The 16,142-nt window shown below is 38.0% G+C and overlaps 1 protein-coding gene across 1 annotated transcript in view; it reads left to right on the top strand.

Moving 5' to 3' along the window:
- LOC136762742 (sodium/hydrogen exchanger 3-like) overlaps positions 1-12,957 on the top strand; it is a 50,657-nt gene extending 37,700 nt beyond the window's left edge. Inside the window, exon 12 of the mRNA XM_066716301.1 lies at positions 12,952-12,957. Coding sequence (XP_066572398.1) covers positions 12,952-12,957 — 6 coding nt within the window. The remainder of the gene's footprint in view (positions 1-12,951) is intronic.
- The last annotated feature ends 3,185 nt before the right edge of the window (positions 12,958-16,142 follow it).

Here is a 16,142-nt window from a genome sequence, read left to right as displayed (position 1 = left end):
TATCTACAAAACAAATTGAGGCATAAGAGAAGAAATTAGAATGATTAACAGGTTTAATCTAAATAGCATCTTGAATTTTAAGAACGTGTTTAAAGGTGTTAAGACAATTAAGTATGAGTTAAAATTGTTAAAGGATTATACAAACACATTTCTCTGATTAGCAAACACAGCATCAATTATACATTATCCAGTCTATGCACAAGTCTGATGAAAATCAATCCAACCCACATTTTATGTATAGTATAAGAATCAGAATTACAAGAGAGGAGTGTCTAAGGGCAGCATCTTTGCAACTGGTGGGCTGAGCTAGAAAGGTGAACTGTCTCACTTGCGGTCTGAAAAGGATTTCCATAGCACCAAGAGAAAGCAAATGGTCACAGCTAGGATAGCTAGCAAGCAACAAAAGAGGGGAATAGAGTGAGAGACAACGATAGCTGCAGAGGAGGAAGATATATTTAAAAGGACACAATGTGTATATTTACTTGTTTCAGTATACAGTTCAAAATGTTCAAGTTGTCACTCCTGCTGATAGCTGTAGTTCTTGTTTGCTGTGTTTCAGCCACAGGAGAGAAAAATGGGTCTGATTCCAGTGTTTCCCAAAACCAGACAGGAAATGTGGCTAACACAATCTACAAAAACACCACCTTCCAGATTGTCACTTGGAATTGGAACATAATCTCGGTACCTTACCTGGTTGCTCTATGGGTTCTGGTGTGTTGGCTGTGCAAACTTGGTATGTTTATTCTTTCTTTCTCTTTTAAAATGATGCAGTGAGATGATTTACACTGGTACACCTGTTATACCTGACATTGATCATCTACATTTAAGACTAATGTTCTGATGTTCCAGACCCAGTTCTGTTTCATTCTCAGATAAAGGTGTTCAATACTGTTAGATTTTGATATGATTGGAACTTCTTATATGATTTGCAGGGTTGCCAGAGCACTTTACAGAGTGATAATAACACCTATATAAATGTTAACACCTTACTCCAAGCTTTCGATGCATTTGGGTGAGTAAATGTGGGAGCATATATGTTTATAGGGTCATATCTCATTTAAATAATGTATAGACCATATAACAATACTTAGTATCAACAGACATTAAGAGGTTATTCTTTTGTTTTTTTTAATCCCTTGCTTTCCAAATCAATTCTGAGAGATGTGTGCTGGTGGACAGTGGACAGTAAACTGGATTCACAGTAGAGGTCAACCGATAGTGGATTTTCAAAACCGATACCGATAACAATAATTAGGGTCGGGGGAAAAGCCGATTTGCGATTAATCGGACGATTCTTATTCTTTATCAATAACATCAATATATTGTATAAAATATAGCACTCAATGGAAAATTGCATCAGTTAAAATAGATCAATTCAAAATTGTCAAAATTTTGAAAATTGGGAAAAAATTTGGGAGTTATGAAGAATGAATTTATTTGAAAGTATTTTTTATAAAATTACAGCATTAATTCAACATTACCCTTTTTAGATCATTGATTAAATAAACTACAAATCATGAAATTCCAGTAATAAACTTTGGGTACTTTACTTATTTTCAGATATAACTGCTAGCTGTAGAATGTGTAGATGTGTAATAAAGCTGCCGGTGCTGAGAGGCTCACAGAGGCTGTGGTCAGCTGTGCACCTGGGGCAGAGCTGCGCGACCCTCACTCTCAAACAGGCTCAGTAATAGCGGATGCGCTGCTGGATCTGCTAAAACAGAGACAAAAGACAATATTTCATGCTTTCCATTTGTAGATTTGTTTAGTAGAACTCTTTTCTTATTTCTCAAAAAACTCATGTAGATGTAAACATAAAATAAATGTGACTGCACCACACATTGTATTAATTTTATTTATAGATTTTCGTTGAATTTGCAAGTAATAAAGGCAGCTGCTGTTATTTAACAACTGGATTAGCAAGGAAACATTAGAACATTCTGTAATCATATAAGGGCGTCACCATGTACACAAACGCCTAATGTTTTTAATCCACACACTTGATTCAAAATAAATAATATAAACGAACACGAACACATATGAATCTAAAAAAAAAGACTTGTGCAAATAACTCAGTAGGAATGAGAAAAGGTTCAAATGTAAATAAGAAGAATGCCCTGATTTAAATATCCACACTGCTTTGCATGTACAATAACTTCATATAAAATATTTTTAAACGCAGCAATTGTTATTCTTCACTACTAAACTACTTAGGGGACATAAATAATATTTATTATACTTCCCCATCAAATAAATGTTATAATCCCCTTCAAAACACATTTCATTGGTAGAAGAATAATCTAGTGGCAAAATGTTGCCGTTTGAAAGCTGTGAAATATCCGCCGGTGCGGGTTTTGGGGGATATAAATGTTATGTAGCTATTTATAAAACTGTCAGAGTCATAAACAAAGTACCTTACATTTTATTTTGTTTGTTTTCAATGTTTGATTTACAGTGTCACGACAACTTTAATTGACAACTTGTTTATGTATCTCTTCTCTCAGCTGAAGTTGTTAAGCGAGCATCAATTTTAAATTCCAGCCAAGCAGCGTCTGCACGCTGAGCCAAGTCACATGTGACCATGAACTTCATGAGGGAGTCAGTGATGGTTTTCATTTCACTACTAGTTTGTCCCATATAACCAAGAATATTAATGCGTACAACCCCAAAAAACTATCAGCCATTTATCGGCGTTCATTTCTTACGATTCCGATAGTTTCGAAAAGCTGTTATTGGCTCCGATTAATTGGTTAACTTCTAATTCACAGATTTAATCTGAACCTAAATACTGTTTGTATTAAGCTACATTCTTACCTCATTTAAGCATGAAGCAAAAAGTGAGCACATTATTTTTAAAGATAGAAATAAAGCTTAAAAATAATACACAGTAATAAAAAGTACACTTTACTTTCTCATTACGAATATTGTGACACTGTGTGGGGTTGGAAACGGCCTCGAGCTCTCAAGGCAGGGCTCAGGAAACATTAAGTGAAAACCTTACTTTTCTTACTTTACAGTGTACAGTGATCAAAATAAAAGGACAGACAAAACCTAAAACAAAACCCTAGCTCCTATAAGTTAAACATATAATCATGCCCTCTCCAAACAAGTAACTAAGCAGTGATGAAAACACTAGCAAAACAAACAAGTCCATATTCCAAAGCCGTAGTCAAGTTCTAGAGACTAGGTTTGAGATTTGCAACATGGGACAAGGCACTCCTCTCACGTTGAAAAACATAATGTGAATCGAAACCCGTGTATCAGTCCACTGATTAATTTAGGTTGCTCACCACTGCTCTAAGGACAATGTAACATTGAATAGAACCAAAACATATTCAGTTTCAAGTGTCTTTGATCTTAATTGCTGAAAGTGATGAGAAGTAGGAAGAACAAGCTTTTTTGTGAAAATCATTCACAGCTCAGGGCTAGATTTTTGTTTTGTTTTGTTTAGTTTAGTTGTTTTTATGTAAGATATACCTTTCCATGAGCAACTGATCAACACCTGGAATCACAGAGAATTGGACTTAAAGCTGTTCGATGAATTCAATTGCAGCCATTGATTGTTGAAATAAAGCTAAAACATAATAAGCAGTAATAATAAATACACATTATATACACTGTGTGGGGTTGGACGCAGCCTCTGGGCTCTCAAGGCGGGGCTCAGGAAACAGTAAGGCAGGAATTACAAAGAACATCTTCCTTTTATTATCAAAGTAAATGGACAGACAAAACCCAAAACAAAACCCTAGCTCCTCACGTGCCTAAACTAAACATATAAACAATTCCCTCTCTAAACCAGTAACTAAACAAAGATAAACACACTAGCAAACAAACAAGTCCATATTCCAAAGTCGCACTCTAGTTCAGAGCCGAATCAAAGCCAAATCTTTTGTCATTGTCTCTAGCTGCTTTCACACTAGACAGTTGAACCCAGGGTGACCCAATTGATCGAAAATCAAGAGCTTTCACATTCTCAACCCGAAGCCGGGATGAACTCACCCCTGCTAGAGACTAGGGTTGAGATTTACAGCCTGGGACGAAAAGGTCACCTCAGGTTGAATCGAAAGTTAATGGTATGGTATGACTCTAGAACCAGAAGAAAGTAGCATCTCACAAAAAATTAAAGCACCACTGAGTACAGGTGTGTACTTTTCTATTAGCTGGTGGGTCAAAGTTTTTATTTAATTCCAACCATTGATTGTTTAAAAAAAATTGTAAAATAAAATGTAAGTCCTTCAGAAACAAAGGCTTACTGGTTGACTAAGTGTTACCTGTAATTTCTACTTTTAACTAGAAGTATGACTATATTTATGATATGTGATTTAATTTTGCAAGACGCTGTTCAGTCTTCAAGAAAGTAAGAAAATCAATGATGCGTACTGTATGTCTTTGGAGTACCAAATCAAATTGCTTCACAGTGCAGTGAAATACAGTTTTTTAAGTAGGCCAGCTAACTTAACACACTGCACATTCTGAGCATGGGATTGATGAGGAATTGGTTAGGCCAGGGAGTTATTTTATTGTCTACTGTGGACATTCCTAAGCATTTAACACTTGCTAAAGGCAATGGTTTAAATGAAAAATTAAATTTGTAGGTTTGTCAATTTTACAGGTTTTCAGTCTGAACTTTGTATTTGAGACTGGTGTATTAAAATGTACAGACAGGTGACAAATTAAAGGATAAACCAACAAAAAGTGTTTCAGTAAAGTGTTGGGCCACCACAAGCCACCAGTACAGCTTCAATGCTCTTGGCACAGATTCTACGAGTCTCTGGACTCTACTAGAGGGATGAACACCATTCTTCCAAAAGATATTCCCTCATTTGGTGTTTTGATGATGGTGCTGGAGAGTGCTGTCTAACATGTCTGTCCACAATCTCCCATCGGTGTTCAATTGGGTTTAGTTCTGGTGACTGCGAAGACCATAGCACATGATTCCCATCATTTTCATACTCATCAAACCATTCAGTGATCCCTCGTGCCCTGTGGATGGGGGCATTGTCATCCTGGAAGAGACCCCTCGAATCGGGATAGAAATGTTTCACCATAGGATAAAGGTGATCACTCAGAATAACTTTGTAATGATTTGCAGTGACCCTTCCCTCTAAGGGGACAATTGGACACAAACCATGCCAGGAAAATGCCCCCCAGAGCATAACAGAGCCTCTGGACCCCCTGATTGTAGGGGTCCAGCAGTCAGGCCTGTAGCATTCTCTTGGTGTCGCCACACATGCACTCGCCCCCTTGTTGAGAATATGGTGAAGGATAACTCATCTGACCATATCACTTTTTTCCACATCTCTGTAGACCAGTGCTTATGTTTTTTGCACCACTGAACTCTGCTCAGCACTTTTATTAAATTTATTCAATTTTATTCAATAATTTATTCAGGTGTTTCCTTTAATTCCCGTCTGTGTATATCTTTGTGTTTGATCTTGAGGATGAATAAATGTGTACACTTTCCCTGGAGGCAAATCTCACCAAAGCTTTAAATAGACCTTTCATTGGTTAATATGATAATAAGGTGTAGATCAGGGGTAGTCAATTATTTTTTGTCAGGGTCCAGATTTCTTGGTCAAGATATAGTCGAAGTCCAGACTCCAGAGGTGGGGGGGACAATCACACCTCCAAATGCCCATTTCCAACACACACACACACAATTCTCTGAATTATTAATATACCCTGTTGCTTATATTTAGTACATTTATTTGACAAAGTACAAAAATAAAACTTTTAAATAAATGTAAATATAAGTATTAAAATACTTCCTTTTTAATTTAATTTAATTAATTTACCTCCACTTTTAATTGTTTTAATTTGTTAAGGATTATTGTAGGCATATAGATAAACATAATAGAGACTTTCAGGCATTTCGTGAGATTCAATAATTTACCATTCCCCTTTGTCCCACTGTCCACTGCACAAACTTAATGTTGCAAAATGAGGATAGAGAGGATTAAGAAATTCATGGTGGGGGGTCTGGTGGTCCTCCCCCATAAGATTTTGAAAATTGGAGACCTGAAATGTTCAATTCTGAGTAAAAAAACTCAGGCAGATTTTGACTTCACAACCACATATCACCAACGAATAATCACATATCAACCGACATTATGCAGGCAAACTATAGGTGGTTTCTGGTGCTTGTCAATCACAGAGATCTATTTCGGTGAAGCTCTGTAATTGAAGCGGGTGAGGATCCACAATTTTGGATTTGTGCGCCTGCTAGAAATATGCGTCTTCATTGGAAATCAGCTGTTTCCGCCACTGATGTAGGAGTTTGTAGGTGAATGCAAGCTATGGCACTGTGCCCCCCCCTCCCCGGTCGTGTGTCTCCCCTTTATATTTTGGAGGCGATGTCCACATGACAAACAATCTGCAGTTTATTGATAGAAATCAGGAAAACAAACCGAATACCAATTTTTTTACTAGTACAAAGTGATGCTCTTGCCCCAGAACAGAATGTGTAGAGACGCCCGAATTGGGATCAACTATTAACTAACAGGAACACGAGCTCTATATAGGACATCCCATATTAATACGTAACATCCTATTGGCTAATAACCAAGAAGGACTGCTACTAGGTTCCACACAATAGCAAGCATCAAACCTCCATAACAATACATTTAAAAACAAATTTAAATTATGATAATAAGTTACTTAAAATTATTCTCGTGGTCCATTCAAAAGCATCTGATGGTCCGGATTTGGCCCGCAGGCCGTCTATTGACTACCCCTGGTGTAGATGTTGCAGGAATTTCAAGAATTGTATTGAAGACATTTCAAATTCATAAGTAGGGGATTGGCCAGTTCCATAAATCAATAACCATTTCCTATTTTGGACTACATATAAGAAACAAAAATACAAAATATTCCCCAATGTACATTCAATAATAGCATAATGACATACACTCACCTAAAGGATTATTAGGAACACCATACTAATACTGTGTTTGACCCCCTTTCGCCTTCAGAACTGCCTTAATTCTACGTGGCATTGATTCAACAAGGTGCTGAAAGCATTCTTTAGAAATGTTGGCCCATATTGATAGGATAGCATCTTGCAGTTGATGGAGATTTGTGGGATGCACATCCAGGGCACGAAGCTCCCGTTCCACCACATCCCAAAGATGCTCTATTGGGTTGAGATCTGGTGACTGTGGGGGCCAGTTTAGTACAGTGAACTCATTGTCATGTTCAAGAAACCAATTTGAAATGATTCGACCTTTGTGACATGGTGCATTATCCTGCTGGAAGTAGCCATCAGAGGATGGGTACATGGTGGTCATAAAGGGATGGACATGGTCAGAAACAATGCTCAGGTAGGCCGTGGCATTTAAACGATGCCCAATTGGCACTAAGGGGCCTAAAGTGTGCCAAGAAAACATCCCCCACACCATTACACCACCACCACCAGCCTGCACAGTGGTAACAAGGCATGATGGATCCATGTTCTCATTCTGTATACGCCAAATTCTGACTCTACCATCTGAATGTCTCAACAGAAATCGAGACTCATCAGACCAGGCAACATTTTTCAAGTTTTCAACTGTCCAATTTTGGTGAGCTTGTGCAAATTGTAGCCTCTTTTTCCTATTTGTAGTGGAGATGAGTGGTACCCGGTGGGGTCTTCTGCTGTTGTAGCCCATCCGCCTCAAGGTTGTACGTGTTGTGGCTTCACAAATGCTTGGCTGCATACCTCAGTTGTAACGAGTGGTTATTTCAGTCAAAGTTGCACTTCAATCGGCTTGAATCAGTCGGCCCATTCTCCTCTGACCTCTAGCATCAACAAGGCATTTTCGCCCACAGGACTGCCGCATACTGGATGTTTTTCCCTTTTCACACCATTCTTTGTAAACCCTAGAAATGGTTGTGCGTGAAAATCCCAGTAACTGAGCAGATTGTGAAATACTCAGACCGGCCCGTCTGGCACCAACAACCATGCCACGCTCAAAATTGCTTAAATCACCTTTCTTTCCCATTCAGACATTCAGTTTGGAGTTCAGGAGATTGTCTTGACCAGGACCACACCCCTAAATGCATTGAATCAACTACCATGTGATTGGTTGTTTAGATAATTGCATTAATGAGAAATTGAACAGGTGTTCCTAATAATCCTTTAGGTGAGTGTATATGTGAATACAAAAGAAGCAGAGTTCTATGTCTCTTTTTCTTTGTAATTTAGGATTGGTTCACTACAAAACAACTATAATGTTTTTCATTTTCATATTTCCAAGTCAATGACACAAAATCTGATTTAATTTCATTTGAATCATGTTTTAAGATTAATTGCATCCATCAAATTACAACTAGCAATTTTCAGTCCAGGTGTTTGTTAGTGGTAGGGTTTGTGTCATAGGTTTAAAACATTTTATATGTACATATTCAAAATATTATGCAATTTGTTAGTGTTTCATGTCAACACTGCATCAAAGAAAGAGTAAAAATTCAACTGCTGGATCTCCAGCACCTTCAACTGAAATTTCTAGTCCTGGCCCCCAGAAAAGTAAAAAGTGAAAGATTTATCCAACATTTTATTTCATTTAAATGTATAATATATAAAAAAGCACATTTAAGTGCATGCACTTTATCATTACTAAAAGTACATACAGCTTCACATTGACTTGTAGTCTTTTACTACAAAGTATATTTTAATCACTGGTGTGAAAGGATAGTGATATTTTCTTACATGCATTTTTATGCATTTTTACATTACACTACTTTAGGTTTCAAAATAGCAATTGGATACTGAATTGTTGAGCGGGGGGGTGGTGGGGGCAGCCATCGCGTATTGTTAAGATGATCACAAATAATTTAGTGGTTGCGATCACGTATTGTTGGGGGATGCTAGATTGATGTATGGAGCATTATAAGGGTCAAAATTAAATATTTAATTCATAAATTAATTCATTTATTTATCTTACAATTTCTTTTGCCAAGTGAACTTTCAATTTAATGCTTGTCAATCACCTGAGGGGGCGGGTTTTGACCTTCACAAGGCACCAGTTTTGAGCCAATCACACGCAGGAGGGCAGGTTTGATCAATGGTGCTGTAAATGTGAAGCGGTTTTTGATTTCATGGAGTCCATGTTGACCAGTGACAACTACTTTAAAGTCTCATAAGTGCTGTATTATTAATATCCAAAAAGCAGTAATGTCCAAAAGTGCTGTAACCCCATACACACACACACACACACACACACACACACACACACACATTTTTATATGTATAAAATGTATACAAATGTGGCATCTTTTTAATTTAGGTACTAGTTGCAACTCTTCTGTGTCTTGTGCAGCTGCAGGTGGTGGGGATTCTGCAGACATATTGGTCAGGTTTGTGTAGTTCAGATTTCTGGAAATCTGAGCTGCTCCACCAATGGTGTGATAGGGAGAAATTTTACTCCCTCAATAAACAGACGGACAAGGAATACTCAGGACCCAATTTAACTGAAATAATACCAAAATAGTTTATTCAGCAAAGTGCTCCGGAGATGATCAGTCAGCAAGACACATCTAAAGTTTTTCTAATGAACATGCTATCATGTACAAGATTACTCCCTTTGGTTGCTGGGCAACTTGATGACGTCAATGAGGAACCCCAAACTTTGTCACACACTTCTCCTTTGTCTTATGTTCTCTCTATGGCCTCGGATGAAAATATTTTTCAAAAATCAGCTACACAAAACTACTGCACCTGTCCTCTCCAGAACAATATAAAAAGCTTAAATTCATACATGGGTTACACAATCTTGCTGCAATAATGGTGGGAATATAATATATTTGGCATTCAGACAGGGCACTGTCCCGCATCAGGTGATTCAGCAGGTCTGTGCAGAACTGCAGAAATCTGCGGTACACAAACGCGGCCACTGTGACTCTCTACTTCAGCTTCTTCCTCCAAGCTGTATTCTCTTTGAGTATGAAAAGCGACCTGGGCGTGTGACCTACATATCTCTTTCTTTCTTTGCATTTAAAATCTCAAAAGGTAAATTAAAATCTCACCAGATTTAATATAAAATCCCAAATTTGTAGGAAAGGTTCTAGAGACTTTTTTTTAAATACCGTAACATATATAATATTTTGAAAATACTATTTTTCCAGTGAAGTCAGTGAAGAGAAGATAAACTGGAGTGATATGGTCATGTTTTTATCTTTAAGTTAAGATCCTTGCAGCAGCAAGTGCAGAAATAGCTCTGTTTGTGGTACCTGAAAGAATGGCATTATAGTAATCCAATTTAGATCCAATCAAATGCATGTATCAATTTCTCAGTGTCACGTAATGAGAATAATTGTCTTAATTTAGCAATGTTTCTAAACTGAAGGAAGGATCTCAACATATTCTGAATGTGTGATTCAAAGGATAGATGATGGTCGCAAATGACACCCACAATTAAAGTTATTGTCATGAATTATGAACCAGATGTATACTTAAATTTAGTTACTTTTATTCAATACACGATAACACAGGTTAACAGCTCTGTTAACATGTTAACAAATGCTTAATTACACTGCTCTTGTAAGTAACTAACATGTAGTTAATGAGTACCAACTATGTTAATAAACTGTAAATTGGGAGACCTATTATAAAGTGTAACCGTTAAATGTATAAACAAATACGTATACTTAAAGAATAAGATCAAGCTAATTAAGCGTTAATGTACCACAGGTGACAAAAAGTGTAAATCAGTAAACTAAACCTTCCCCACTCTTCCGTACACATAAGAGTGATGTGTAGTAAGTTTTGTGAATATGAGCTGTTGCAGATTGTACATAGACACAGATTATTTGAAATTATTATTATTATTTGAGTACCATGGCGATGAAATTATAAGACTGGTACTCAGAGCCGGTCCTGACCTCCCTGGGGCCCTAAGCAAATTTCTGCTAGGGGTGCCCTCCTACCTGACCTGTGAGCCATGTAAACCATTTACCATTGCCACACAGTCACACCTGACACCCCAGTGCTCCCAACTACGAATCCTCCCTCCTTTAAAAGAGTTTGCTCCATCTGACGGTCTAAGAATAAGTAGACCTATACAGAACAGAATGAGGTATAAACAAACAATATTTATTGAATAGAATATTTTCTATAGAATCTTAAGATAAGTGAATATTAACATTAACATAAATAAGAAATTGTAGAAAATATTAAATGTAGAAAATAATAAAATATAACACTGAGCTTTTGCTCTGCTGCCTGGTAATTAGTCCAGTCCTCATAATATTATACGATTAGCTCTGTGTTAGTACTTGCTGAAGCCAGCTGTACTGGGTCTGTGTTAGTATTTGCTGAAGCCAGCTGTACTGGGTCTGTTAGTACTGGCTGAGGCTGGATGTGGATCAACTGAGTCTGTACTGGCTGATGATCCAGCATCTCCTATACTGACAAACTTAAGCATACCACCTGTAAATTATAGATAACACGACTATTATTAATTTTATCAGCTGCATCAGGCCCATTCAAACTGGCTCCCCCAGATTTCCTTTTTGTAAATTTTCAAATAGAAAATTGTATGTGGCTTGCCTGAATACTTGATGGTTATTATTTACTGAGCAATGTGCATCCATATTGCCCAGTATGCCCAGCTAATAAACATTTAAAATCCAATATATAAATCACATAGTAAATGTCAATCCATTGCTTTCCATCTTGCATTAGTCCAGACATGTAACTAAACCTTGACCAGAGGCTGTTGCTGGAAAGCGCGAGTTTCATCTCGTGCACGCGCATATGAACGTGGTTATCTTTTCCAAGTTGCAGTTTATAAACACCGTTGTCCATTGGCACTTATCAAACATAATAAATAGTTGTATTTCACTTTTGTCAGGCTAAAAGTCACAGAACACAGCCCTGGAAGTGGCTGGCAAGCAAGCAAGACACAGACAAACCAAGAGATGCACTGCCCAGCTAGGCTAGCAAGACAGAAAGACTAGAGAGAGATGCACTGCTAAGCACATCAACTTTGCATTACTGTTATTTGCTGACATCAAACTTGGAGAGGAGAGAACCAAGGGTGTAAATGTAACGGGGCTCATTCGTGCCGTAATGAGCCGTTACAAAGTGACGTAACCCCTCAGTAAAAGTAATATAGTGTTAAGCCCCCCGTGGTAGGAGGCCCGGCCTTTTAGCGTAGAGGGCTTAATGCAGTTCAGTGCTGGATCCGGGCGGGGAGCTCCGACCCACATCGGCTAGATAAAGTAATGAAAAACAAATACTTTGTTCCTGTACTTAAGTACGTTTTTCGAGTATTTTACTTTACTTAAGTATTTATTATTGGTGGCTACTTTTACTTTTACTCCACTACATTTCCCACAGAAGACTCCGTTACTGTTACTCATGGCCGGTAGGTCATTAATATGAATATTAAACCGCTATATGCTTCATTCTGCAATTCCATAGCACCATGCATACATCAGTCACACACATTTTACCATCTGGGGAAAAAAACGTATTTTGATTGCTTTCACACAGTAGAATGGCGGGGTTAATATGACCATTTAGGTTTGCTTTCAAAGTAGTCCACAGTGAAAAAAAAAAGTTTCACCGCGCAGCTACATGAAAAAAACTATATAACGTTAATAATGGGTATGCAAAATGAATAGTTTAGCAGTGCTCACAATTGTGTGGAAAAAATGTGACGTGCCGGTGAGTGTGATGAGTGTGACTCGCACAGAGAAGCGAGTATTGATCTGACAGCGCATGCGTACCTGTGTCCGAGCTGCAGTGCACCGATAACTCATGCAGTGTACAGTATTGTTTGCTTTCCGTGATTAGAAATGCATTGGTATGGGGAAGTGTTATTTTGGTGATTAATAGCAGCTGTTTTGAGTTGAATTAGATCGATGGATATTGTGCATGTAGCTGTGTTGCGTTGTCATAACGGTTTTGTCAAGCCGGTTATGAATTGTCCATGTTGTAAAGCGGTGCATTAACCTGTATTCTTGTTGCAGGTATAGCGCTTTTTTGTGCATTTTTGTGCCCACTCTGGCTCCCGCATTATGCTTTATGTGACAAATCTCATGCATTGTCGTTTTGAAAACTTGAGAGCTATGCAAAATCATTGTGTGTAATAGTAATATCGATTATTGTACATCCTGTGTTATCATCGACCAAAAATAGCTGTCCCCTCAGTCATTTCTGATGCCCACTTGCGAGTTAATCCTGTCGTCGGGCCTGGAAAGAGATTAGCTACACTCTCCCTAATTTGGTTCCTGTCTCTGACCTTAACAGTTTAATAAAATTAGTAAGAATCACATCCTTCTAAAGTACTCGTCCTGCGTCAGACATGAATATAAAGTCTGTTGTGCTTCGTACGTAAGGAAGTTTACAAATGAGAGGAGGCCATTTGACCCATTGTGCTCATCCAGTCTATTTTTGAATGTTACCAAATTTTCAGTGTCAACAACATCGCTGGGGAATTTGTTCCAGTTTTTAAGATGGCATGCGTAAGGACAACATCAAATTTTATAATTATATATATAATGAAAAACTGATTATGTAGCAACACTTTCTCTTATTAGGTATTTATATCCCAGATGAAGACACAGAAGTGTCGAAAGGTGTTGTTATTCAATACAATGAAAATTTTGTAATACAAGAGTCCTGTCTAAATACCTAATAAGTGAGAGTGCGGCTACAAAATCAATTTTTAATTATATATTTTTGCCTTATTTGGGCCAGCACCTCATGGGAGTGAAGACGCTGCAGTGCACAGATGCTTTTAAATTATATTCATATATTCATATATATATATATATATATATATAGTAACATCCTTGGGAGTTTTGAGATTCAAACCCAGTCTCCTGCACCACAGTGCACTAGATTACATAATAACATTACTACAGGGGTACATATTTTATATTGTTTATTTTGTTTGGTGTTTTATTATACAACTCTTTGGGGGTGGGTGTGCATGTATGTGTGTGTGTGTGTGTGTGTGTGTGTGAACAGTGAGTTTGCTAAGAAAACTCAAAATAGGCTATTATATAAATCCCCCAATGTTACCCTTTGCTAATATTGAATACAAATGAAAGTCATTTCCAGATATGTGCCTAAATAACATTTTTTTTTGTTGGACATGGTTTTCTTCAAGATTAAATTGAGGAACCATAAAAATAAAATAGCTTGATCATTTATGGAAAATTAAATGTTGGATTAAAACATCAGATGGATCTCTTGTGTGCCTCTTCATAAGGCTCACACACAAACAAATGCACATTCACTTTATTACTAAAATCACAATTTACTTTTACTTTTGGTACTTGATTACTCTTGAAAATAGCTACTTTTTTACTTTTACTCATGTACTGTTTAAATGGGAGACTTTTTACTTTTACTGGAGTAAGTTTGTGATAGAATATTTTTACTTTTACTCAAGTATGACTTCCGACTACTTTTTACACCTCTGGAGAGAACACAAGTTTACCTGATTGCTGTTCCCGCAATTCACTATCATGGTGGGTTTTCTTTTCTCTTTTCGTGACCAGAAGGATATTTCCGCTTCATCCTCTCATCGAAGTTGTAAACATTGACACCCTCTTTGACACGAGGGGGAGGCGGGGCCCTTGCGTAATTTGTGCAGCCTTACGCAACTTGTGTAGTGATCATATAAGGCTGCCTGTCTCTGCTGCTACTATATAATTGGTCTTTGAAAATATGCAGACAGAATATTACAGGACGTAATTAATCAACACTTGTGAGACCCAGCAGATCCTTAGTAAAACTGAAGGCATAAAACATGAAAAAAGGAATCAATTGAAAAATATTTAGAAATGATTCACCTTTATGTGTAAAACAGTGGAAAATATAAGGTTTGTCAAAAAGTATGCAGAGAAACAGTTAAACATACCAGTTAATTAAACTCTCTCGTGAAGAGTGCTTCTTACATTGGACACATTCCCTTGTCCTAAACACAGATGATTATTTACCAATGTCACAGCACTTTGGTCTGTTACTTCAAAAGCCTATTAACCCTATTAACGCTTCCAAACAATTATAAATATATATATATATATAAATATATACTGTGTGTGTGTGTATATATATATATATATATAAACCGATCAGCAATAACATTATGACCACCTGCCTAATATTGTGTAGGTCCCCCTTTTGCCACCAAAACAGCCCTGACCCGTCCAGGCATGGACTCCACTAGACCTCTGAAGGTGTGCTGTGGTATCTGGCACCAAGACGTCCTTTAAGTCCTGTAAGTCCTGTAAGTTGCGAGGTGAGGCTTCCATGGATCGGACTTGTTTGGCCAGCACATCCCACAGATGCTCGCTTGGATTGAGATCTGGAGAATTTGGAGGCCAAGTCAACACCTTGAACTTGTGATTCATCAGACCAGGCCACCTTCTTCCATTGGTCCGTGGTCCAGTTCTGATGCTTACGTGCCCATTGTAGGCACTTTCGGCAGTGGACAGGGGTCAGCATGGGCACCCTGACTGGTCTGTGGCTACGCAGCCCCATACGCAACAAACTGCGATGCACTGTGTGTTCTGACACCTTTCTATCAGAACCAGCACTAACTTTTTCAGCAATTTGAGCTACAGTAGCTCATCTGTTGGATCGGACCACACAGGCCAGCCTTCGCTCCCCACGTGCATCAATAAGCCTTGGCCGTCCATGACCCTGTCACCGCTTTTCCTTCCTTGGACCACTTTTGATAGATACTGACCACTCCAGACCAGGAACACCGCACAAGAGCTGCAGTTTTGGAGATGCTCCGACCCAGTCGTCTAGCCATCACAATTTGGCCTTTGTCAAAGTCGCTCAGATCCTTACGCTTGCCCATTTCTCCTGTTCTAACACATCAACTTTGAGGCCAAAATGTTCACTTGTTGCCTAATATATCCCACCCACTGACAGGTGCCATGATAACGAGATTATCAGTGTTATTCACTTCACCTGTCAGTGGTAATAATGTTATGGCTGATCGGTGTATGTATGTATATATATAAGGTTTAAAAGTCCCTGCAGTCTCAGATTCTTTAACAACCCTAAATATACAATGTTCAAAAGCCTAGACACATTAACACTCTCACTCTGAGTGCGCTGTGTGAAATCAGCTAACAAACTGCTACAATATAATGTTTATTGTACAGGAATATATGGTAATCAAGTATTTAAAATACTT

This window comes from Amia ocellicauda, chromosome 11 (assembly GCF_036373705.1).
Source record: "Amia ocellicauda isolate fAmiCal2 chromosome 11, fAmiCal2.hap1, whole genome shotgun sequence".
Taxonomy (NCBI): Eukaryota; Metazoa; Chordata; class Actinopteri; order Amiiformes; family Amiidae; genus Amia; species Amia ocellicauda.
Note: the sequence above shows the minus strand (reverse complement) of the source record. Positions and strands in the feature narration are given on the sequence as shown.